Source organism: Mirounga leonina, unplaced genomic scaffold, assembly GCF_011800145.1.
Source record: "Mirounga leonina isolate KUSES-001 unplaced genomic scaffold, KU_Mleo_1.0 Mir_109, whole genome shotgun sequence".
NCBI lineage: Eukaryota > Metazoa > Chordata > Mammalia > Carnivora > Phocidae > Mirounga > Mirounga leonina.
Genome location: NW_023270244.1, coordinates 1806513 through 1832859, shown reverse-complemented (window position 1 = coordinate 1832859; position 26347 = coordinate 1806513). Strand labels below are relative to the sequence as shown.

The 26347-nt window shown below is 42.1% G+C and overlaps 1 protein-coding gene across 1 annotated transcript in view; it reads left to right on the top strand.

The window, feature by feature from the left end:
* The window catches only part of LOC118019975 (coiled-coil domain-containing protein 6), a 103822-nt gene that overhangs the window by 33703 nt on the left and 43772 nt on the right, over nucleotides 1-26347 (top strand). The window contains exon 2 of the mRNA XM_035019727.1: nucleotides 16298-16447. Within this exon, the coding sequence (XP_034875618.1) occupies nucleotides 16298-16447 (150 nt within the window). The remainder of the gene's footprint in view (nucleotides 1-16297; nucleotides 16448-26347) is intronic.

The following is a 26347-nucleotide window of genomic DNA, read 5'->3' as shown; positions in this document are numbered from 1 at the left end:
GCAGGGAGATTGTTTGGGCACATCAGTGAGCTAGGTTATTTCTGACATCAAAAATCATTGGAGGCACATTTAAACACAGAGAATACTTGGAATATAAGTGGGGTGAAGGGATACAGTGTGCCTATAATGTGAACCAGTTTTGTCAAATGTATAGGCAGAGTCTAGAAGGGATGGATAACAATGTTAGCAGTGTTTTTCCTAATAGACTACTTATTTTCTTTGATTGTTTTCTACTCTTTTGTAATCTGTTCCCCCCCCCCCCCCCCCCCCGCCCTGCCTTTCTCCCCTCAAAGTCCCTTGATCCAGAGGCTTTGGGGAGAGAATTGTATTCCCTTATATTTAATCAGAGTCCTATGCTCTTTTGCTGCTAATTGTCCACTGAGTTTGGAGGATACTTCCTAAGAGTTGCTGTACAAAGCAGGGTAAGATCCCCGCTACCTCCGAGGGCAGGAGGAGGAGGATGTGGGAAGAGCACTGAATGGGGAATAGCGATATTTGGGTTCTCGTTCCTACTTCCCACTGACTAGCCATCTTCCTTGCCCTCAGTGACCAAAGGTTTTCCCTAGAGTTCTTCTGGAGAATGTAACTGATTTTCTCAGTTGCTGTGTTGTAAGGGACTTTCGATCATCCATCTCATGTTTTATAGAGAAAGAAATGTAGGCTTAGGGTGGGAGGAAGCTTGCCAAGGTTAAATAGGCGTTCACAGCACAGCCAGGACCAGAGCCCAGGTCTCCCGAGTGCAAGCACACTGTCCTCTCCTGCAGCTTCACCAGGTGGGTCAGAAGCCCTGGGCCCCATAGCCCGGAGCTGACCTGCTGTGTCAGGAGAAGGGCCTGGCATGGGTAGTTTATCTTTTTTCTTTTGTAATGAATATTAGGTGATGCTAATGTAATCTTGATATTGGGCTTGTAGGCCAGGCAGTCCCTCCCGGGTGTGTGTGTGTGTGTGTGTCTGTCTACACATACCAGTGCAAAGTGAACATTCGTATTTACAAAACTTAGTTTTTCGAATGCACAAGGCAATGTTCTCGGCTCTGTGGATGTTGTGTGACTCCAGAGGCACGATTAACATTTCTTAGGTGCAGTTCTATTAATTTTTAAAATATTTACAATGATTTATATGCATGATATTTATATACATTTATATGATAAACATAATTTTTTATTTGTTAGATGAATGCATTTTATATATCCTTATTAAATAAAACTTTACTCATGGGATCATAATAGACATACTCTTGCCTTTGACACTTTAATTTACTATATCTTGGGGGAGCTTTTAATTTCTAAACTTAGACCTGACTTTCCTCTCATACTGATGAGTTTTCATCTCAGGAATTGTACTAAGGCAGAAGCTAAACTGCTAAAAGGGAGACCCAAAACATGGTGGCTCCGAGTCTCTCACTGTCCCTCACCAGCCCTGGGCTCTGTGATGTTCACTGGCCTGGGGTCTTGCGTATCACTGCTCCACCATCTTGTGGGGGCTTAGCCTGCCTCTGTGCCTCATAACCGCCAGCTCTGATTCCAGCCTGTGGGAAGGAACGTGGGTGACGATGCTTCCTTTTTAAAGATGCTGCTGCTTCCTTCCATTCATCTCTTCTAGACCAGACAGTGGTCTGAGGGCTCACCTCGCTGACAGGGAGGCAGGGAAATGCAGTCTGGCTGGGTGGTCATGGGTCCAAGTAGAGCGTGAGGGGGTCCTGTTGTGGAAAGGAGGAGGAGAAAGAACGTTCAGGCTGGGGGTCAGTTGCTTTCCTTGGCTACCCTGAACATGATGTGGCAGTGGTGATAGGAGGGTGATAAGAATGGAAGTCAGAGCTGCCAAGTACAGGGCTATGCTGTGGTATCGCCGGCATCGATGGAAGCTGACGTGGGATGGGAAAGGCTGTGATGGATCTGGAATTACTGGACTAGCTATGCTAAGGGCAGTGACAGTACCTTTCTCATTGTTCTATCACAAGAACCTGACACAGTGCTTTGGCCATCAGCTAACCAGCAGAGTGAAGGGAGAAAGGCTCAGAGATTAAGAGAAGGCTTTTCCAGCATCTTAGAGAGTGCCCATGTATCCAGGATTTGAGGGCTTGCCAGATGCCAGGCACAGTTCTAGACTCCGGAGCTGCAGCGGCCACCAGCAGACCCGCTCTGCTTCATGAGCGCACGTTCTGGTGAGGAGTGACAGGGAGAGAAGTAAAAACAAGAAAAAAGCATTCAAGGGACAATGGATACTGTGATGGAAGGAAAGCCATATAATGGGATGGGTGACTGAGGGCTGACTTCAGATTTGGTGGCAGGGGCAGCCTCTTTGAGGAGATGTGGAATGACAGGTAACCAGCTTCCCATGTGGTAGAGGGTCTAGCTAGTGCCCAAGTCCCACACAGGAGTCATGAGCTTGGCATGTATAGGAGTAGATGTGCTGGTGTAGCTGGAGTGCCATGAGCATGGCGGGGAGAGGCGGGTGGGGACTGCGTCACGGGGCGCCATGAGCGTGGCGGGGAGAGGCGGGTGGGGATTCGGTCACAGAGGGTTGGTAGATTACAGGAAGGAATCACCATTTCTGAGTATCATGGGAAAGCGCTGGAGGACTTGATGTAGGCCAATCAAGTGGTCAGTTTTCTGCCTCTAAAGTCACTTTGGATGCAGAATGGAGTATAGATGAAGATTATATGAGAGCAAGACAGGAAGAATCTGCAGGGCTGGCTCAGTGGCTGTTGTCAGCTGGATAAAAGATGGTGGTGGCTGGAACAGAGGCAAGGAGAAGAATAGAAAGAAACATTCTAGATCTATTTCGGTTAGAAACAAGGTGTTCCGATGGATTGAATTGGGCACAAGGCAGTGAGGGAAAGAAAAACCAAGGTTTTACTCAAGATGTGTTTGATGTTGATTATGTTTGAGGTTTCTTCATGATCTCCAGTTGAAGGTGGTAATTAGGTAGTTGGTTAAGAGTCTGGAGATCTGGGGAGATTTTTCTGGCTAAGTAGTTTCATGGCCCTCTTAGGGTGCACTTAAATTCAGAGTTTGGGTTATAGCTTATACTACTACACTGAAATCATTACGGTGTGATGTGTGCTTCTTTCTGTGGCTCCCATGGTTTTTGAAAGCTAGATGAAAGGCCATTCTTTTTAGATACTGGGTGAGTCCAGGGTCACCAAGACCAAACCCCAGGTTTGATGATTTGCTGGGAGAACTCCCAAGACTCAGTATACAGTCATGATCATGGCTAAGATTTATTACAGCCAGAGGCTACAAAGCAAAATGAGCACAGAGCAAAGGTACACAGAGCAAAAGTACACAGAGCGAAGTCCGGAGGAAGGCATGAGCTTGTAAGAGTTTGCTCCCAGGAGTCCTACATGTACTTACCTCCCCCCAGCAACAGGTGTGACAATACATGTGAAATATTGTCTATCAGGGAAGCTCAGTAGAGACTCAGCACGCATGCTTTCACTGGGACTGATCACATAGGCACCCTCTGCTTAGCGTATCCCCAAATTCCAGATACCCAAAGGAAAGCAGGAGTTCATCACAGACCATAACCTTTGTAAAGTTTTAACACAATGAGCCCCTTTAGTCTGGGTGGTGGGAACCCTTCCCAATTCAAGTTCCCAGTCACCAGTTAAGGGCTAAGCTTTGTCAGCAGCCTTTCAGAGGACAGTGGTTAGGCCTGCTATACATTAGCTCTTTTATACACATGGAGAGCGTGACTTTTCTTATCCTACAGTTTCCTAATAGACTTGACTCCAAATCCTCACTGGCCTGCTTGTGGCCGACCTGCTCCCATGGTTCCTTTTACCTGTCTTCCCTCATCCCGACAGATACACCCTTATTCACTCTGCAAGGGCGGGGGAGAAGAGCATGTGGAGTAAAGCTAACTTACGAGAGCGTGCTGTCAGTGTGCCTGGGAATAACAGTGTGGGTACCATCAGGAAATTGGTAGCAGTAGCAAAAAGTGGTTCTTAAAGATTACCTGTCAGTCACCCATCGTTTACTTACTTTGTTTGGGAAAGGAAATTACAGGGTATCTCCTCCCAAAGATGAGCTGCTTTGTGATGCTCAGGCCAGGTGCAATAGCACATGTTGGCTTTGAGAGTGAGCTAGGGGGTTTTGCTGCTTTCGGGAGCATCGTGCTACATCCCTTGCACTAGGGAAGACGTAGTTATTGGAACAGTGGAGTAGGCCATAAAAGGACTAGGAGCGTTGGAGCCAGTCCAGGGTTTAGGTTTGAATTGTAGCCCTGATACTTAGTAGCTGGAATCCTTGGGCAAATTGCCTGACCTCTCTCAGCTCTTATTTTTATGTGGGGCTGAAATGTTTGAAGCCCATGTATCGATCAAATGAGATGTATGGAAGGGGCCTCTTACAGTGCCAGGGATATAATCGATACTTAAATATGGACTGCCATTATCATATAGTATAGAAATGGAGTCATAGAGTTAATGACTCATTTATAAATACACATACGTATACATGTATAAATTAAGTTTGTATATTTGTGTACATTTATACTCCTCATTCAGCACTTGTTGGACTGCTTGTGTGCTGGGCCATTTCTTCTGTTACTGTAGTGGATAAAATACTTACCTTTTTCTTCTGTGCAGCTTAATCTCATTTTAAATCCCTTGATTGTTCAGGCTACTTTATGCAGCCAAGGTCACTCCAAGGCCAACCGCTAAGTGTATAGATTAATGATGTTACTTTTGTTTAATTGCTAGGAGGATTATATACCCCTTCAGGCAGGGACAGTGGTATTCACTGCCATAGCCATACAGTGCTTGCCATGTAGGAGAGTCTCTGTCATGTATTGAATTATATTTAAAAAATCTAATCACTGTAGTTGCTGCTTCTACTTGTCAGCCGTTCTGGTTGGGAACTTATTATTGAGGGGGAAGCCTATTATTGAAGAGGGATGCCTCCTGGGAGGAGTGCTGAGGCTCACCCCTGCCCATGTCAGGTATGTGGAGACATGGTTCATAATGCAGTGTTCCTGATGAGTTAGGCACATGGTGAATGATGCATGACCAGCATTCAATCAGGAACAATAATAGTTTGCAGTCAGCTCTACCTCTAGGGTGAAGATGACCACCAGTGAGCTTATTCTTTGCTCGAATGTTTGTTTTGTCGTTTCTAATTTTCTTCATGATGCCTCTGTTGTTGCGAATGTACCTTCTGGGAGGAAGGATTCCTGTCTGCCTGGAATTGACCTGCCTTCCTTTTCCACTGGGGTCACTGTACCACAGCTCCCCCTATTGACCCTTTGGAGTAGGACGTGCTTGCTGGATTCCTTTGCTCTGCACAGTTGGCAACTGAGTAGTAATGCTCATTTTCCAAGCTTGTCGAGCTGTAGAGATTTCATATTCCTGTTCTGCGGGTCTCAGTTACAGCCCCAGCACCAAATTTGGAAACCTCGAGGTGTTTGGGGATAGGTAGAGGTATAAAGGGTGTGGCATTAGTGGTTTTCTTGTGAAAAAATGATAGAGGCCTCAGTGTGTGTGTGTGTGTGTGTTTTAAGATTTTTATTTTTTAAGTAATCAGTGCACCCAACGTTGGGCTTGAATTTCTAACCCGAGATCAAGAGTCACATGGCCTACTGACAGAGCCTGCCAGGCGCCCCTAGAGGCCTCCGTTTTAAGAGCACATCTTCCAAGAGCCATGGATAACTTTCCCCATGGCTTCTGAGCCAAGATAGACCCTGGAGGCAGTAATATCATCAAGGTGAAGAAGATGATGGGTTGAAGTTAATGAGTGATGGGAATCACAAACACAGAACACTGATGTGCTCATTTCTCTCTTTGTGTCTCTAGTCTATCCAGTTTATGATAGTTGTTCTTACAGATGTGTGTGCCTTGAGACTCATAAGCACAGACAGTTTTTGTCTGATCTCTTTTTATATATTGCTGATAGATCTGAGGAGATTACCCATCATGATCTTGCAGGACTAGCTCCTGTGTTTATAATTGGGAAAATGTGTTGTTATTCCACTGTGAGACTACATCCTGTAGTGCTGTCAGCAAGCAAGGAAATGAGTTTTAGCAGCAGCAATTGATCATGGTACGATCCAGGAACAAAAAAGCATCTGACCATACTTAATGTGGTCATTAACAATGCAGGTGGTCCTCCTACGAATACCGACCTAAAGTACTAACCAAATTCTAGAGTTGCTCCTCTCCCATGCCGACCATTTATAGAAAAACCTGGAGAGATTTTAGGAAATTTTTGTCTTCAAAAGAAGAGAAGAAACTTTGAAAAAGGGAAGTATCCTGACTGAATAGTATTTTACTGCTTCTCTCATTAAGAGATGAAAACTTTTCTCACTCCCTTGATCTTGGATCAAACTGGCTCAACTGAACTTCCAGCTGAATCAGCAACATGAGTGAGCTCAGTGAAACCAGTCAAGGGAATGCTTATAGAATGATGACAGATAATATATTGTTGTTTATGAGCATTACATTTTGGGATGGTTTAGTTACATAACAATAGATAACTGATAGAATGAAGATACTCAGCCAGGGATCCTATTATACCCTCCTGTCCTCATAAGAAATCATCAGGGTTGGGGAAAACAGTCTTTCACATTTTAGTATAATTTAGGTCAGTCTGATTGCTTCTCAATTGTCAGTTGAAAGGGCTGTTTTAAAATGTACAATTCAGTCATTTTTAGTAAAGTCACGTAACCATCACCACTGTTTAATTACAGAGCGTTTTTGTCATCCCAAAAAGAAAGCTCATACTTTTTAGTGGTCATTTCTTATTTCCCCCCACATTCAGCCCTAGCCAACCACTAATGTACTTTCTGTCCCTTTGGATTTGCCTAATTTGGACATTTCATGTAAATGGAATCATATATTCTGTGGCCTTTTTTGTCTGGTTTCTTTTACTAAGAAGGATATTTTCAAGGTTCATCCATGTTGTACGGTCAGGACTTTATTTTTTTTATAGCCGTACCATGTTTTGTCTATCTGTTCATCTGTTGATGGGCATTTGGGTTCTTCCCATTTTTTGGCTATAATGATAATGCTTCTTGGAACATTTGTATACAAGTTTTTGCATGAAGAAAGGTTTTCGGTGTCCTTGGGTATATATGCAGGAGAGGTTTGAGTCATATGGTGACTTGAGGTTTAACTCTGACAATCATCCAGACTCTTTTGCAAAGTGGTGGTAGTATTCTGCATTCCCACCAGCAGTGTATGAGGGAATACCTATAGGCTTATGGTAAGTCTCTTTCCGTGGTAGGGCAGGTTTCTTCCTCACATTCTTCCTCGGGAGGTCTGCTGCTTTTTGGCCCTTGTGCTTTAACACAGATTTTAGATCAGCTCGTCAGGTTTCTCAAAAAACCCTGTCGATATTTTGATTAAATTGCATTGAATTCATGGATGGTTTGGGGAAGAATTGACATCTCTACAGTAGTAAATTTTGTAGATCTATTCATGTATTTTTCTTTATTAAGTATATTTCAGTCCAGACTTACTTTCTTCATTGAGATCTTTGGCTGATCTATTCTTAGGTGCCTTAAAATTTTCACGACTATATTAAATAATATCTTTTTGAAATGTGTTCTGTTTATGGGTGGTACATACAAAATGCCATGGTCTTGGGGCGCCTGGGTGGCTCAGATGGTTAAGCGTCTCTCTTCGGCTCAGATCATGATCTCAGGGTCCTGGGATCAAGTCCCGCATCGGGCTCCCTGCTCCTTGGGAGCCTGCTTCTCCCTCTGCCTCTCTCTCTCTCTCTCTCTGTCTCTCTGTCCCTCATGAATGAATAAATAAAATCTTTTAAAAAAAACAAACAAAAACAAAATGCCATGGTCTTTGTTTTTCTTCTAATTATTTGAATTTTCAGGAGAGTTTTATTTATTTATTTTTTTAAAGATTTATTTATTTGAGAGAGAGAGAGAGCATGGGAGCAGGGGGGGAGGGCAGAGGCAGAAGGGGAGAGAGAATCTTCAAGCAAACTCCCCACTGAGCGCCGAGCCCAATGCAGGACTCCATCCCAGGACCCTGAGATCATGATCTGAGCCGAAATCAAGAGTCGGCTGCTTAACTGACTGAGCCACCCATGCCCCTGCGTTTTATAGTTTTTAAATAATGCTGCCAAAAATGATAGTTTTGTTTCTTCTTTGCCAGTCGTCATACTTTGAATTTTTGTCTGTTTATTTTTCTGTGCTTGATAGAACTTCCTAAAAATGTGTTTTGTTATAAAATCTGTTAAGACAGATATTAGTATAACCCTGTATCCCCCAGTTTGGGGGTTGGGTTATTGTTTGTGTGGTGTATCTTTTTTTCATCTCTGTACTTAAAATTCTTATATCTAATATCTTTTAGGTGTTGTTCCCCGCCCCCGCAATCTCACAGTCTGTCTAGGTTAGCCTACTTGTGTTTATTATGATTACTGATGTAGTTTCCTTCTTTCTACCATCTTTTTCTTTCTTTTCGTACCTTTTTTTTTTTTTTTAAAGATTTTATTTATTTATTCATGAGAGACAGAGAGAGAGAGAGAGGCAGAGGGAGAAGCAGGCTCCCAAGGAGCAGGGAGCCCGATGCGGGACTCGATCCCAGGACGCCGGGATCATGACCTGAGCCGAAGACAGACGCTTAACCATCTGAGCCACCCAGGCGCCCTCTTTTCGTACCTTTTAACTTAAAGTATTTTTTCTGCTGGTTTAGAGTTCTCCATTTCTGTTCGTTTACTAGTTATCCTTGAAATTTTACTGTGCACATTTAAAAGCAATATGTTAGATCTTTACTTTAGGAAATACGAGGACCTTAAAATGTTCTAAATCTCACCATCCCCTTTGAGTGACACTGTTACTATTCAGTATTTTAATGCTAGTTCAGTACTTTCGTTTCTGAGTGATCTAGCTCAGCCGCTAGCTCAGGAAAGAACCGGAGAGTCCTGGCGTCCTGCTGTGGCCATCTGCTCCACGCAGGTAGTCCCAAGGGGGCTGGACAGATCAAGAACACAGCCCCGGGCTGGGTTTGCCAACACTGTTGCCAGATAAACTTGTTGCAAGAGAAGCCAGTAACTCAGGAGGGGTTTGGAAACGAGAAAGGGAGAAATTTATTTTGGGTGCTGGCAGCCTGGGGAGGTGGCAGGCTCAACAAGCCTTAACAACAGACCTCCCACAAGGTACGCCCCTGGAGTTTTACAGGAGAGGTGCTGAGGGGTCCTGCAAGAGAGCATGCAGGGGGCACGTGGTCATGGGTGGGGCTGGTATGCGTGCAGCCCCTGATCATGGGCAAGGAAGGGGATTTGGTGGGGTGCGGTCTTCTAGGCATACACGTCTGGTCTGGCAGTTGGAATGTTCTGGTCACTACAGAACATCTTCAGCGCCTCAAGAAAGTGCGGTAAGAAATAAGCACAGTGGGTTATACTTAGAGCATGAGTTAAGCAGGCTTGTCTCTTTCCAGTTTTAACTATTGGGGTCCGTAGCAAGACTTTCACCTCACAGACTAACGTTATCTTTGTTGAGATTGTCCTTCGTTTTTACTGGTTTGTTTGCTCATCATTTCTTTGTGCATTGTAGACAATTCTTCTGGGATAAGTACATCCTGTAGAAGAAAGCTTCTTCGTGTAGGTCCATTGGTCATAAACTCAGTTTTGGTTTATATTAGAAATGGGGGTTTTGTTTCTTTCTTGAAAGACAGTTATTCTTGATATCCTAGTATAGTTTGCCAGCTGTTTTGTCTTAGCATTTTGAGAATATTCCGTTGTCTCCTTTCCCTATTGATGTTGAGAAGTGATTGTCAGTCTGCTTGTTTCTTTATGGATCATCTGTCTTTTCTTTAGAGTGTTTTTAAGATTTTTGTCTTAATTGTTGTACAGGTGGATTAAAATGTGCCTAGGCACCAATTCTGGTGCTCTCTACATCTATAGATTCACGTCTTTCATTAGTTCAGGGAAATTCTCAGATGGTATTTCTGAGATATACCATCTGAAGCCATCATCTCCAAATATTCTCTCCTCCTCAATTTTTAGTGAGATAGATGTGTGTCAGATTTTTCATTTCTTTACTGTATTTATTGATATCCTCCCCATTTCCCATTTTGTTGTTTCTTTGTGCTACATTCTGGATTAATTTTTATGTCTTTCAGTATTTGCTATTCAGCTGTGTCAAATTTGCTATTGAAATACAAAATGCAAGATGAATTTAAACATTTATTTCAAGAAGTTCTGTTTTCTTTTTCAAACCTGCCTGATCTCTTCTCTTGCTGCTCATTCACCATATTTTCTTTGTAATGTTTCAGATAAAATTATTTTGTAGTTTATGAGAACTTGAATATCTGAAGCCTTTGCTGATCATGAGGGTAGGGTAGTTAGTGTGTATGTGTGGAGTTGTAAATAGATAGTTTCTGTTAATATATTCATAGTGCATTGTGTCCTTGATGTGTGGTTTTTCTTTGGGAACTCAGCCTAGGGTCCTTCCACTTTCAATATAAACATTCCATTTTGGTATTTCACTTAACCATTTGTTGCTGGACATCTTTTCATGACGGTAAGTGCAAAGCCATATATATTTTTTTCGATGGTTCCCCTATGTTTTTCTATGGATGTGCCATAATTACGTCCATTTCAACTTTTCGTTAAATGAAGGGAGACTCCATAAGACTTCACTGTTTTCTCATTAATCCTCCTGTACATGCTTCTCCCCAGGCCTTTTGGTAACTGTCTTTTGAGTGCTTCCTTATGCAAGATTCTATGCTAAGCTCTTTCTGTGAATTATATGAATTTATCTTCACACCAACCCAGAAGGAGGTGCTGTTATTTTCACTTTACAGAGGAGAAGGCGGTGGTCCAGAGAGGTCACATGGCTCGTCTGGGGTCACTCAGCTGGAGGTGGGCATCTTGTAAAGGAGGCAGTCTGACACCAGAGTGGTGAGGACTGGTCTTGCACTGAAGCTGGTCTGAGAGGCACAGCAGGTTGATGAAACTTGGTAGCTGTTGGAGTCCTTCTTAACCTCAAGATTCTCTGAGCTCTTCTTGCCCTTCAAGTCACCCTTTCTAGCTGTTTCTCTCTTGCCCTGCAGTCCTGCAGATGGCCTGGCCATAGCATCTGGGGTAGAATAGCACAGTCGCAAGGGCCAACAACGATTCTGCTCTGATCCCTGTGTACTCGGTGATTTGCTGGCACTACTGGAATGGAATAAATTAGTGCTTGAATTTACTGGTTATTAATTGTTTTTTCTATAAGCCTAGGTAGTGTGCAGTATGTGGAGGAAACAACAAAATAATCTAGTGCCTCCACAGACTAAATGGAAAATTCTAATTCTCACACATGTAATTGAAATCATCTCTCTAGTTCTTCTAATTGAAGGAATGAAGGTACTTAATGGACTTATCTTCTGTGTCACCTGCCACCCACCCCTGCGGTACTGGCACTTAAGTGTTAAACAGACCATGCAGGGCCGTGGCAGGACAGTGGTTTGTGTTGATAAACCCTGGTACGACTGATATTCAGGCGAATCCTCTAAGAGGCACCAGCCATCGGGCACGAGTTCTTTTGAACTCAGCATCTCCCCGGACTGTGCTGTGGTGACCCTAGTAAAACGACAGTGGAGACAGCACAGGGTTTTTATTCACTTGCCTGGCTTTGTGTTGGGTGGTTCCTGCTATTGTAACAATTTGACGCTATTTCAAACTGAGATGTTAAGATCATTAAAATATGGATTGTAAGTGACTAGGCAACAGAATAGTGAATTTAAATAATATATTCAAATAGATTCCTAAATTTAAATAATTAAAATAATAAATAGAGCCTGCCTGGACTCTTAAGCATTAGAGCTTCAAGGCAATCTTACCTTTATGATTTTTTTGTCATTAAAACAAGTCAGCAATCAACTTAAAAGTAATTTCTAAAAACAAATGCTAATGTGTTATCTTGGTAGTCACTCGTATCTTCTCGATTATATCCTTTACCTATGGTTGCTATCAAATAGTGCCTGCTTTGGAAAACTGTTCTTTTTCTTATGCTTGGCAGATCGTGAATTGCATCATCCTACATGACTTTGGTTTTGGCACTTGGATTTTTCTCGGCAGCAGTGAATGCTGTTGTTGAGAGCTTTTGAATTCTCCTTTCTCCACCCACCCTTGACCTCCACAATGCCACGATAAAGAACAGAAACCCTAAACAATCACACTGGACTCTCCTATCAAATTTGTGCCCTGGTCATCATAGCAGTGGGTCAGAACGAGCTGTGTTTTCCTTCTTCACAGAAAATTGTGCTCAGTCAGAGTATGGTTGCCTAAATATGTGGTGACTCAGGAGAAAATAATTCTTCTAAGGATTTTGTTGGTGTTTATTTTTGCCAGAGTACTTGGTAAATTTCTCCTGGCCTGCCCCCTCCCCTATTTCTTTACTGTTTCCCTTTTTTTTAATGTTGGATTTTTGATAGGATGGGGAAAGAGAGTGTTGGAGATACTTTCTGTTCTAGTCCTCATATTTACAGACCTCAGATGATTATTGCTAGGGGAATGAGAGTCGCTCAATTTCTAAACACAGCATCTAGAACAATATTGAACATGCAACTATAATTACAGACATTTAAATTTTTTTCCCCAGATTGTCCCAATCTTCAACTCTACAGACATAGGCAGAACACAAAGAAAAGTGTTCCTCCTTCAAAGCATTCCTAATTTTTTGTTCACATTTTCTCTTTGAGAGTTTATGGAGTTAGAGGTGAACCGTGATTCATTTATTTAGCTTTGAAAATACAGTTTGGGGCACCTGGGTGGCTCAGTCGTTAAGCGTCTGCCTTCGGCTCAGGTCATGATCCCAGAGTCCTGGGATCGAGCCCCGCATCGGGCTCCCTGCTCCGCAGGAAGCCTGCTTCTCCCTCTCCCGCTCCCCCTGCTTGTGTTCCCTCTCTCACTGTCTCTCTCTCTCTGTCAAATAAATAAATAAAATCTTAAAAAAAATAAATAAAAAAAATGAAAATACAATTTTATTTTTGAATTTGGATGTCTTTAGGTATGCTGAAATTTTTAAGCATTTCAGATGAAAAGGGAAGTAGGTTGATAAAACTGATGAGATTTGAGATGGTAGCTTGTTTTATCTCCCTCTGCCCCCGCTTTTCTGACGGCCAGTGCTGGTGAATGGTGCCTGGGCCTTGCTGCTTTGCTCCTAGGCCACTGTCTACCAGGCTCTTGTCTTCTTTGGTGGAATAAATTGGAAGGATCATTTGCTTACAGCTTAAATAAAAGGCTTGTTCTGGAGTTGGGGGGAGAAAGAGCCAGGCCTCAGACTGACATTGGGCGGATGAGGCGCTTGGCATGGGAGGCGGCTGGCGGGGCGTGGACTGCTTTGTGTGGCGCTCGGCTCAGCCTCTGACCATCAGGTTTACTCCTGCTTGTCAGTCCACTCTGTCTGATCTTTTAAAAAATTTTCTCTGAGGCTCTATTGGATACAACATCTTGCCTTTTGTCCTCGTTTATGTGTTAATTCCTACGGTGATTTGTGACCGGTTAGAATAAGAGTGGACTCGGTTTTACATTTTTGGGGACCTGAAATTTTGTCCTCCCAGTGGTTTTCCGCTGGATGTCAGATGCTGCAGGAGGCAGAATAACAAACAGCCTCAGGTTCGGATGAAAGCGTGGCAAAAACTTAGCTGAAGGAGGCCTTTGATGGAGTCTGTGTGAGGCCTGTCCACCCCTCACGAAGTTAGAGAGGCTTTGACAAGCCTCCACAGAGCAGTTCTGCATGTTATTCAGGGGTCCTGAGAGCGGCATTTTCCATTAATGGGCTTTCCCTAGAATTAAGTGGCTATTCTGAAATCGTGAACAATTTTGTTAGGGAAAGCCTCAGCCTCTCATAACCAGCGATGTGTCACTTACTTGGGAAGGCACTTTAGAGCAGATCTAGTGCTCTTCAACACCTCCCCGCCCCCATCCTTTTAAAATTGTGCTGCTTTCTCTGGGAAGATTTGCAAAGGAAACCAGGTGCTTCGTGAAATCCAGACCCTGCTAATTATCAGAGTGCCTTTTCTTAATCGAGATATAATTCACATTCAACAAAATCTGCCCTTTTAAAGTGTACACCTCATTGATTTTTAGTATATTCACAAGGTTGTGTAAACTGTTAGCACTAATTTCAGAACATTTTCATCGCCCCAAAAAGAAATCCTGCACTCATTAGCAGTCATTCCCCATCTCCCACGCACCCCTCTCCCCCAGCCCCTGGCAAACAAATCTACTTTTTATCGCAGAGTTCTGTTTTATATTACACTGAAATCTGTTGTCCCTGTAACTTAATGGTTAGATGAAGGGGGAGGTAGGGTGGAAGCTCCATGAACAAACACTTAGGGCTTATCCCTTACTTCCAGGCCTCAGTGCAAAGGGGAGGGTGGTCTGCTCAGCCTGCGTCTGGCTCTCTTACTGCTTGTGATCAGATACACCAGTTGTCTAAAATACTGAGCGTGTGGCAACACGTAAGAAGTTGAGTCTGACCTGATAACGAAAATAATTTATGGTGAACACCCTTTTGAATAATTAAGTGCAGAATCACTAGCATTATAGTTCCTCTCTTACCTTTCTGTTCTGTAACTTTTAGGATAATCAGAAATCAAATCATGTAGGACGTTGTCAGTCAAAAGCAGAAAAACAAGTAGCTTGAACAGATTGCGGGCTTGGATATATGCGTCAGGTGTGCCTCTGTAAATACTTTGGATTCCTGCCCGTTGCATTAGTACTGACACCTGGACGGATGTGAGTTTTAAAGAGGAGTGGGGAGTCATTTCAAGGGGGGAGGGGAAGCAGCAGTCCTCAGCAGATTTTCTGGACCTCGGTGGAGAGCACTAGGAAGGGCTAACAAAATACCAGGTGTGAGGGAGCCACCTGGAACTAGGGACCTCTCCCTGGGTGCTCTTGGATGGAAAGAAGCATTTATTAGCTGAGATGTGTTCTTAGGTGCTCAGTTCTCCTGACCTATCCCAGGTAGTTTCTTCAAGAACTCGAGAGCTGGACCTTCTCCCAAAGTTTCCACTTTTTGTGTAGCTCTGTTTTTCAGTTGAAGTACTCCGTGTGGCTCTCTTTTGTAGAACTGCTTGACAGGCAGTTCTGGGGACTGGAGTGCTTCCTTTAGGCCACAGAGATGGGGAGCACGGAGGACAGGCTCCCCCAGAAACTGGCTGTTAGGGCGTGGGCGCTGGGGAAGCAAGCGAATACGTACAGAAATCTAAACCACCGGACTTGGAGGTGGTTGTCAGAGGTTTTACAATAAAAGGTGGTAATTATTTCATGCTGGTGCCCTTTTGTCTCCTGCCCTCTGGCTTTCGTATTATTGTAAGTGACAGGTGCTGGTGGCTTGGAATTGATGGAGCTCTTTCTCCTTCAACTTAGCTGATAAAACAGGAGTGCATTATTTGGGATTAATGCATCAAAATGATGTGGTTTAAAAAGTGCTTTGAGTAGAGTTGAGCTCACTGGAAAGAAGTTTTCTTTTTCTGAAAAGATTAATTTTCTTCAAGGATGGTTAGGTTTTTCTGTTTATCCTGGATAGTTAAAATATAGCATGGGGGAGAGGCTATGGAAGAATATTTTCCTCTCCATTGAATTATCCTGACCCTCTTTTCTTTTGTTTTTAAAATTCAGTTATGCCTGTCCTTGGCCTCACCTCCAAAAAATTCCCAGTGGGAAATAAAGTAAAAAATAAAACTCCTTTCCTCCACCCTTACTTTTCACTGGCTGGATTCCTGCTACTTCAGTACTACTTTCTAGCCACTTGTATATTTCCTTACAATTACTGTTCATTGAGCATGTCACCGAATCCATGTAGATCTGCATTGCTTTTAAAATTGCATATCCAAACCCTTTCAGTAACACCCTAAAGAGGTGACATGATTTTACTTTTAAGCAAGTTGAACTTCTCTGCTTCAGTAAAACATGTTACCTAGATATTTTAACTATAAACCTTTGAGATGTAGTGACTTGCAGAGTTACCACGAATTGATGCACGTACCCCAGAATTGGACCTGTCTGCCGTCTGACGAGTTCTCTGTATTCTAGTGATTGCCTTGGGATTGATTCTAAAAACTGTAAAACAGTCTTTATTAGTGTCTTTGAAACATCACTTTAAGAAGAGGGGTCGTGCGTAGTACAGGGAGGCCCTTTGGGGGAATAGCCAGATTTGCTTTTAGGGTTGCTACTCAGCCCCTCTGGTGCATTGGTTCACAGTTAAAAATAGAAATCTCATTAAAATGGGTGCCCTCTCTGCAAATAAGAACTATATTTTAATTAATAAATTTCCTGTTTCCTTAACATATTTTTTGTTGTTGTTGCTCTTTTAATTTATTTTTTTTTTCCTTTTTTTTAAACAGCAAGCCAGGGCTGAGCAAGAGGAAGAATTCATCAGTAACACTTTATTCAAGAAGATCCAGGCGTTGCAGAAGGAGAAAGAAACCCTTGCTGTAAATTATGAAAAAGAAGAAGAGTTCCTCACTAATGAGCTCTCCAGAAAATTGATGCAGGTAAATTTATCTTTTCTCCCCTTACATCTTCCCTGCCTGTTTTCCTCTCTAGGAAGAAATTACTTTGATAGAGCACTTTGCTTGAAACATTTGCTGATGAGGTTGTAGCTAAAGTTCTTTGGAGATTAAAAATACCAGGTAAAGATGGCAGCGATGTAATACTCAAGACTCTGGCTCTGTGACTCATCTGCTTAGGTAAGGGAAGATATTTTATGCTGTGAGCATCTCACAGAGTTGCTGATGAGCCTGAAGCCTTACCACAGGAGTAATTGCTATATGTAGTGTTTTGGAAATAATGAGGATTAACACTAAATATGGGACTTCTTCCTCCTTTTACGTTCAATCTATAGTGAATACATAAACATTTTTGCAACAGAAGTGGGTCTTTTGCACTAAAATTTGAGGACATAAAGTGAAATGTCAATTTGGGGGAAAAATATAAGATATCTATGATCTGTCGTTAAAATTACAGGCAATCAGGTGTGTTCAGATGGGTGAGTAATATGTTACTGAACAAATATCAGACAGCTATTATAATTTAACATTAATCACTAATAGTTTATAGAAGACACAACATAAAACATACAGGAAAGGTTTGATTTTTTTCTAATTCAGAGGCTCCTTTTTTTTCCCCCTCAAAGCTTACTAGTAAATTACAAAAGTAAAATTTGTTTTAGGGCAAATATTTTGTGGGTCATTTAATGTGAACTTAAGAATAAATGGGATATTAAGTTTTCATTATATACCATAGCTTATCCAAGATCATGGGCAGGTAAAGAATTATGGCAGGAGGACGAGTAATTCCACTTTGTCAGGTGACTAAGAGAGGTAGATGCATTCCCTCGTATCTTCCGTTCAGGGGCATTGCTAACCACTCCATTCATTGATTTGGTTGAAGAATACATTTTAGGGAGGTTATAATAAAAGGATACTAGAGGCTTTTAAAAAAAACTTCCTAAATCCTTTTCTTACCTTCCAACAAAGACAGTCCTGTAAGAGAAGGCTGGGAGCTCTGGGGTAGAAACTCTGGTGTTAAGACCATACAGTGATCCAGACAATGGGGGCCCCATCTTTCTTTCATTCTCATTTTTCTACCTAATTACTGAATAAAGATACTGTTACTCTCTTGCACAAAATATGATTTAGATGGTGGCTGTTGAAATGTGAAGAAGAGAGGTAGCCAGGCATTATTGTTCAGCAGAGATTTATGACAATTTCTGTGTGGAAACTCTTCATGGACTCATGTGCTTTCTGATTTAGAAGAAGAAAAGGGGAGGAGGTTGTCTGACCTTTGGCTCCCTTTCACTGTGACAACATCAGACCACTTACTCTGCATGTTGCTTCTAGAACTATAGGGATGCGATTACGGTTTGTTCTTCCAAGTTTAGTGTGTAATCAGGTGCCCTGATTTTTAACCCTGCAAAAAACGTTTTTTGTTTTCAACATTTTTAAATGGTTATTAGTATTTAGAGTCTTTTACCAAATTATTTATAAAGCTACCAAAACCTAGCGAGGTCATGTTCCTTTTCTCTGTAAAGACTCATCTTCATTGCGAGTGGTTCTGTGGTGCGTAGTTTGTTATCATAACCCACCTTTTCCCCAAAGACATTGATGTTCCTTAAAATAAGACACTAAATAAGAGTGAGAACATAAGAGCCATGTGCAGCAGAAAAGGAAGTTAGTTATGATAATACACTTGGCATAAGAAAGCTTGAACTTAAAGTTCTGAACGTCTATAAATAAAGCTATAACCTGGAGAAATACAGTGATTTTTTTTTTCATAATTCTTACATCTAAAAAAGTAGTTTTACTTGATCAGGAGAAAACATTTTTTCATATGTTAAAAACTGAGGGGCATGTTGGCTCTTTCTCAAGAGATTGAAGAAGATATGAACTGAACAATGTAATAAATTGTTTTTGCTGAAAGTAGTATATAATGTGTAGCAATAGTCCCCACATGGCCATGTCTTAGGTTTGCCCTCTGTTAAAACAAAGGATTCTGTATGAAGGTGTGATTCTGTTGTTGGGGGAGCTCTTGGTGAGACTGTAGCTCATTCGTAGTCTGACTTGCACAATGTGGACAAATGAATGATCAGCATGTCTGAGACAGTCTCTCACGAATCCCAGCATGGTTTTTAGGCTATAAATATTTATTTATACACACACACACACACACACGCATACATTGTAGCAAAATACCCATAACACAAAATTTGCCATTTCAGCCACTTTTGAGTGTATAATTCAGTGGCATTAAGTACGCTGTTGTGAAGCCATCACCACTATTCATCGCCAGAACTTCTTGAAAACCAGACTCTGTACCCATGAAGCAGTGACTCACCATCCCCCCTCCTGGTTCTTAGGCTCTTGAAAGGAGACGGATGTCAGGGAGTTTGAGGTTGACATGTTCTAGAGGTTCTGGCAGGTTCTAGAGCTATGTCTGTTCTATGGCGTGATAGGTGATCTCTCACTTTAGACATCAGGTATCACAGCATACCATTTTGGGGTGAATACCCCCAAAGCCCTCCTCTGGTTTTGGCCAGTTGGAGAGAGCTGGGACAACAGTAGGGAAGAAGGCTGCCACCCTGTGGTGTGCCCCCACCCCCCAGGCTTGCCTCAAGGACTTCAGCCAGTCCTTTGTGGAAGGCTCACATTTTCTGCCACCCAGTGTGGAAGAACGGATCTCCATCTGGAGGCTTTTTTAGAGTAATTGGTACCAATAGACTTTTTCTAATAGTGTAATCACTTTAATATGGCTCTGTAGGATGGTGCTTCTAGATAGACCTTTTTTTGAAAAGCCTGCAAGAAAAACCTCATGCAGGTGTCCCTAATCGACAAATGAGTGAATCGACCCATTCACCAGGAAAGTGTTTGGTTAGGGTTTTCCACCCAAAGGCCACCGAGAGGCTATTTGTAGAACAATTCTTGGTTTGTCACCACGCTTTGACTGTTGTCTCTCATAGTGATTGGATATGGTTTTATGTGCATTTCAAAGGAATTCTTTGGGTCAGAGGACAAATAAGAGATTATTGCTGTGGAGGAGACACTTCCTTTCCCATCTGCCATGACTGAACTTGTATCTAATACCTTTATTTTTTAAAACATTTTATTTATTTATTTGACAGAGAGAGACACAGCAAGAGAGGGAACACAAGCAAGGGTGAGTGGGAGAGGGAAAAGCAGGCTTCCTGTTGAGCAGGGAGCCCGATGTGGGGCTCGATCCCAGGACCCTGAGCCGAAGGCAGATGCTTAACGACTGAGCCACCCAGGTGCCCCTATCTAATACCTTTAAAAACGGAAGTTTATTTAAGCATGGATGAAAGGAAATCCTTTTGTCCTAGAAGATCAGGTTTGGGAGATAGCTCAAATATTTTCAAATATGTTAATATCATTGAAACAACACACAAAAAGCGTGCTTTTTCTCTTGCTTTTGTGTATATCCATTGGGTAGCCAGAAAATTATACTTTCATTTTATGAAAACTTGTCTGAAAAATCTGCATCCTTTTGAGCCATGGGATTGATTAATCTGATTGAAAACTGTCCTAAGAAGAACCTTCTAGTACTTTTTTAAGTCCAGCACAAGCCTGCTTCAGAACTAAGTCAGCTCTGGAATGCCTCACAGACAAGTTGTATTTAACCATAATTTATAATTAAAATTTACAAGAAATGTTTTGTAAGCAACCTCTTCATCAGTTTTTGATTTATAACATGTATGTTAGGAAATACGTCTAAAAGACTATTTTTCAAAACATTAGTTGTAGTTATACTTGGGTGCCGAGCTTATGGGTTATGTTAATTTTCTTATATCCCTTTCCTTCTTTTGTAAAAGCAACATGCATTACTTTTGTGATTAGAAATGTCTTATTTCCTAAAAAGGACGTTTAAAAATTCTTATGCCTGTTTTGTCCTTACCTTCTGAAACCTTCTTTGTCACTGGCTTTGAGAGCACAGAGTTCTTTCATAGTTGTGTCTGTTTGTCAAGGAGCTCAGTGCACTGAAGCCTACTGCAGACTTGGGTGCATTTGCAGGTGATAGAAGATTCTGGAATGCTCAGATCATTAAGAACTAGTATTATCCGAATGCTCTAATGACTAGCTTAACTGTCTTGTCAGTCTTGATATGATTTATTCCACTGGTCCTCAGTCTTAAAACTTTTTTTTTAAATAATGCCTAACTCCCCTGTTAACTACCAATCACCAATGCCAACTGGAAGGCCTGACATTGCTGAGATTGATAGTGGTTTTAGCAGTTGTGGATTTTTTTTTTTTTGACAGAGACAGCGAGAGAGGGAACACAAGCAGGGGGAGTGGGAGAGGGAGAAGCAGGCTTCCTGCCGAGCAGGGAGTCCGATGCGGGGCTCGATCCCAGGACCCTGGGATCACGATCTGAGCTGAAGACAGGCGCTTAACGACTGAACCACCCAGGTGCCCCAGTCATGGATTTTTTTTCACTTAGCTTTTATGTAAGCCTGATGCATCAAGTTTACTTCCTGCTCTTTGGGAAGTCCTGTTCTTGTCTGCAATCTTCTCTCAGCCAGTACTGCTGCCAAGAGTTAATGAATACTTTTTCTTTTTTTAAAACCCTGGAACAGGACTGAGATAAGAAGGGTACTGGGTATTACATATATCTCTGAATCTTTTCAATCTAATCCAACTTTTAAATTTTAGACCTTAAAATAACAAATAGGTTAATGGTTTTGTACTTTTGATTCACATTTGAAATTGGATCTGGTCCTCGGAAAATAATGCTACCATAACTATGATAGAGATTATTATGTCCCTGCATATTCTTTTTTTTAAATTTTATTTTATTATGTTAATCACCATACATTACATCATTAGTTTTTGGTGTAGTGTTCCATGATTCGTTGTTCGCGTACAACACCCAGTGCTCCATGCAAAACATGCCCTCTTTAATACCCATCACCAGGCTAACACATACCCCCATCCCCTCCCCTCTAGAACCCTCAGTTTGTTTCTCAGCGTCCATAGTCTCTCATGGTTCATCTCCCCCTTCAATTTCCCCCCCCCTTCATTTTTCCCTTTCTACTATCTTCTTTTTATTTTCTTTAACATATAATGTATTATTTGTTTCAGAGGTACAGGTCTGTGATTCATCAGTCTTACACAATTCACAGTGCTCACCATAGCACATACCCTCCCCAATGTCTATCACCCAGCCACCCCATCCCTCCCACCCCCACCACTCCAGCAACCCTCAGTTTGTTTCCTGACATTAAGAATTCCTCATATCAGTGAGATCATGATACATGTCTTTCTCTGATTGACTTAGTTCGCTTAGCATAATACGCTCCAGTTCCATCCACGTCATTGCAAATGGCAAGATTTCATTCCTTTTGATGGCTGCATAATATTCCATTGTATATATATATACACCACTCTTATTAATCCATTCATCTGTCGATGGACATCCTGGCTCTTTCCATAGTTTGGCTATTGTGGACATTGCTGCTATAAACATTGGGGTGCGTGTACCCCTTTGGATCCCTACATTTGTATCTTTTGGGGTAAATACCCAGGAGTGCAATTGCTGGGTCGTAGGGCAGCTCTATTTTCAACTTTTTGAGGAACCTCCATACTGTTTTCCAGAGGGGAGGGCATATTCTTATTGATGATTCAGAGGACTTAAGAATAAAAGTCTTCTGGATGTCTTGTTTAGTGGCATGGCTTTACTGTTACTGACTTGGTCCCTGAGGTTCGCATGCCTTCTGGAATGCACATAGTTGATGCTCCCTTACATCTGTGGAAAGGTGACAGAGAGGAGAGGAAGGGAGGGGAGGGCAGATGCTGCTGCAGAAGCTGCCACTACCAGAGGACGGACAGCCACACAGTGCGGGAGACAGCATGCGGCAGTAATATTCTTCCACCTCAGTTTGCACAGGAGTAAAACCGAGTGGTATAATTTGAGTGAGTCCCTGAATCTGCCTATTCATGCAGACAAAGATGTACCACTTCATGCCCCCTTTCCTTCTCCTCCCCTCAATTCTAGAGAAGCAGTTTCTCCTTCCAGCACCGTCTTAATGGATGCGGCTTTCTGGAGTGGATGCTTCCCCAACCCCAGGAGGCCTGTGGGTCTGGGTAGCAGGCATGCCCGCACGCACGAGCAGTGAGCACGGCGTGTCGGCATGTGCACCGGAGTCTGAGGCTGCCTTTGACCCCGAGTTTGCTAAGCCCCTAGGAGGCTTGTTTGTGCAGGCGGCAAAATCGCATGTCAGGGCAAGAAATATGGATGAAACTCTCTAGTTAATTTTAAAGGGACCTAGGTTAGGATGCCATTGCATCCCTTCAGATGAAAACTGTTCCTGCCCTCCCCATGGCAGAGGAGAAGAGACCTTGAAATACATTCTTCATTAAGGTGGTCAGAGCAGGGGGCCCTCTTGGCTTTTTTCAGGGCCATTAATGCTGGTCTGAAAAATTTGCCATTACCTATAGCTTACAGAACAGTTGGGTTAGAGGGTTGTTTGTGTGTGTGTGTATTGTTTTTATTACAAATTATCTGAACTTCAGCTTTGTCTGTTCTTTGTTTCTTTTCATGGAGCAAGGGGCTTTATACACTGTGTTCCCGATACATCTGCAAAGGGCTCCCAGGATGTTTTTAATGCATTTTAAATGATGCAGCCTCCAGAGGCCAAATGATGAGCCAGAATTTTCCTGTTTAGTAGCCTGCCAAAAATCTCCCTCCAGCACAATTTGCATTATGATTAGAAAACACAGTAAACTTGATGCAGTTGTTTAGTCTTAGGAAATCACGGAGTTTCTTTCCAAGTGTGCGTATGTGTGTTGACATTAGGGCTAGATTGGATGTACCAGTATGGACTCCCAAAAATGTAAGGGCAAGAGTAAAGGCTTTCAAGCTTCCCTTGCTGACTTCCTGAAAAAAATGTGGGAAAACACAGGTAGAGGGAAAATAAAAGTAGATGGAAAATGAAATTAAAAATAACTAGATGAAGCTGGAGGAGAGCTTGCTTTACTCACCAGGGTAGGAGTAAGCATTGTTATTTCTAGTTGAAAAGATGAATGTTAGTAAAGGACTGTTGGCTCCACTGTAGATAGCCTTTAGCCATCGCTGGAAACACTTTAAATGATTTTAAAACTGCAGTTATAAATGTTGCCATGTTTTGCATTTCTTGAGTAGGTTCTCTTTTCATTTCAAAACTGTTTACAGTTCACCCAGTCAGTAATCACCTTAAAATACAGAGCTATATCCTGCTGCTAACTGCCTTTACTTTCCTTTTTTCATCTTTATTCATAGAAAAGGTGTGGCCTTTTAATTCACAGTAATGTCTCAAGTTAGAATGAGTTCTTTCTTTGGGCTGAACACTCTCTCAGAAGTCTTCCGAAGAAGAAAGTGCTAGGTTTTACAAAATGGATTTTCAGTGCAGTAGGCCGACTCGAGGGCCGAAAGGATTTCTTGATCTCATTTGTGAAGCATCTTTTAAAAATTTTCCTCCTAACCAGATTTCTCTAAAGGCATTAATGCTTCCAGCACCATCATGTTCTGGGGGATACAGGAAACTCTAACGTAGCCCATTAGGTATTCTGGGTGGATGGGAAGCCCAGTATACTGGAGCCATCTGCTCCGAAGTGAGCGCTTGTCCTCGGGGTTGAGGATGCTGTCAAGAAAATAACATTTAAAAAATAATTTTCTGGAAGGACCTAGCTATTCCCTTGCAAAAGTTACACCTGCCTTCCCTGTTAGAAAATGACAGATGAGATAATCCAGATAAACTTCACTGAGGATAAATAAAAGCTAGACAGAATGCTCTTAAATTTTTGAAAAAATCTTGAAGAACTAACAAGATTGGGAAGGCCTGCAGGCCTGTGCCCTGGGGGAGGTGGGAATTGAGAAGACCGCAGCTCCCAAGTCTGCTTTTGTCCTGAGAGCATTTGCTTTCGTTTTGGATTAAGGTAGGCCCAGGCTTCTGGTGCCTGGCAGAAGAAGATGGAATTTTCTGGAGGAAGATGCCATCATCCTAGGCCACAAATTTCACTTAAAATACAAGTTCAAATATGTTGTCCAGAACACAAGGAGAACCAGGCACATGGGGATAGATTTCATGGATGTAAACCAGTAGAAACAAAAGAACAGAAATGGATTTCACAGATACTTTAGATATTGGGCTTAACAGACATAGACTCCAAAGTAACCATGCTTACTGCATTCAAAAAAATAAAAAAACTAAGCTTGAAATCTTTGTTAGGAAACACATCACAACTTTTCTTTTAGACATTCAGAAGGAGAGTGAATAATAACTCAGGAATAATTGTATATGGCAATACATTTGGAATTTTAGATGAAATGGACAAATTCTTAGAAAAACATAACTTTCTACAACTGGATGAGGAGCAACTAGAAAACATGAGCTTTCTAACCACTGGAGAAATTTAATCTGAGAAACAGCCCTTCCTACTGAAAGAATTGCAGGCTCAAACGATTTCACTGAGGGTTGTACTAGCCGTTCAAGGATGAAATTCAGGTGATCCTTGAACAGCACAGGGATTAGGGGTCCAACTTCTCCTCCCCATCCACCGATCAGAATTTATGTATCACTTCTGGCTCCCCTGAAACTTAACTACTAATAGCCTGTCGTTGACTGGAGGCTTTACCAATCACATAAACAGTCAGTTAACACATTTGTATTACATACCATATTTTTACAATAAAGTAAGCTAGAGAAAAGATGCTTATTAAGCTCAGAAGTTCAGTTAAGATGTCTAGGCATCCACATGGAGATTACAGATAGGCAGCAGGACAGAGATTCTCCCAACAGAGACATTCGGGAGTATTGTCATTAGTTAATGCTTGGAGAAGAACAAAGACATATCATTGGCAATCATGTAAAGAGAATGCAAGGACAAGCCACAGGGTGGGAAAAGATATTTGCAACGTTATATAACCCAGCACAAAACTACAAATCAGTAAGAAAAATGGACAGTCCCAAAGAAGAATGGATAGAGACTTGAACAGACCCTTCACATAAGCAGATAGCCAAGTGAGCAGTAAACAAATGAACAAGTACACGTTAGTAATCAAGAAAGGCAAAATAAACCACAAGGATATTACTTAGAGAAGCCTTCTGTATGGTGTCAGAAAATGGATATGGTTGCAACTGTTTTTAGAACAATTTGGCATTACCTAATGATACTGGAAATATTCTGTCTGTGACTCAGCACTTTCACTCCTGGATATATTTCACAGTGTGTGCACATGTGAGCCAGATGTCTAGAAGGATGTTCTTTGTGGCATTGTTCGTCAGAGTGAAAAACCAGAAATGACCCAAATACCCATTGTCCATGGAGTGGATAAATTGTGGTGTGCTCATCAACGGGATATTATAAGGTAGTAAAAATACTCTTAGACTCAGTAATGTGGGTGAATGAAATCAAGTTTATTTAGCAGAAGCAGCTAGACAAAAAAAGAATGCCAAAACCGAGCAAAACTAATGTTTAGAAATATATAGGCAACAAAGTTTTTTCTAAAGAAAATGCAAAGAATTCTTACCATAAGAATCAGGAGAGCGATGACCTCTCAGGGGCGGGGGGCTGTGATCTGGAAGGGAGCTGGCAATGTTCTATTCCTTGATTTTGGTGCCGGTCACTTGAGAGTACAATGTATGTAGTAATGGCACCCTTGACACTTGCCTTGCCGAGGTGTTCCGTTCGTCCTGAGGCTTCATCTAGGGGAAACCGTCTAAAGGAAGTGAGACTTTTATCATCTCTCCAGTCAGTCTTTGCACAGACAAGGCATTTTCTGCACGATCTGGAGTGGAATTCAGCACGTGCTGGTCGCTGCTGTTGGTGCAGCTTGCAGTCCTGTGAGGGGGATGGAGGATGTACGCCGGGGCCCCAGGGCAGCTACGTACATCCAGGGAAAGGACA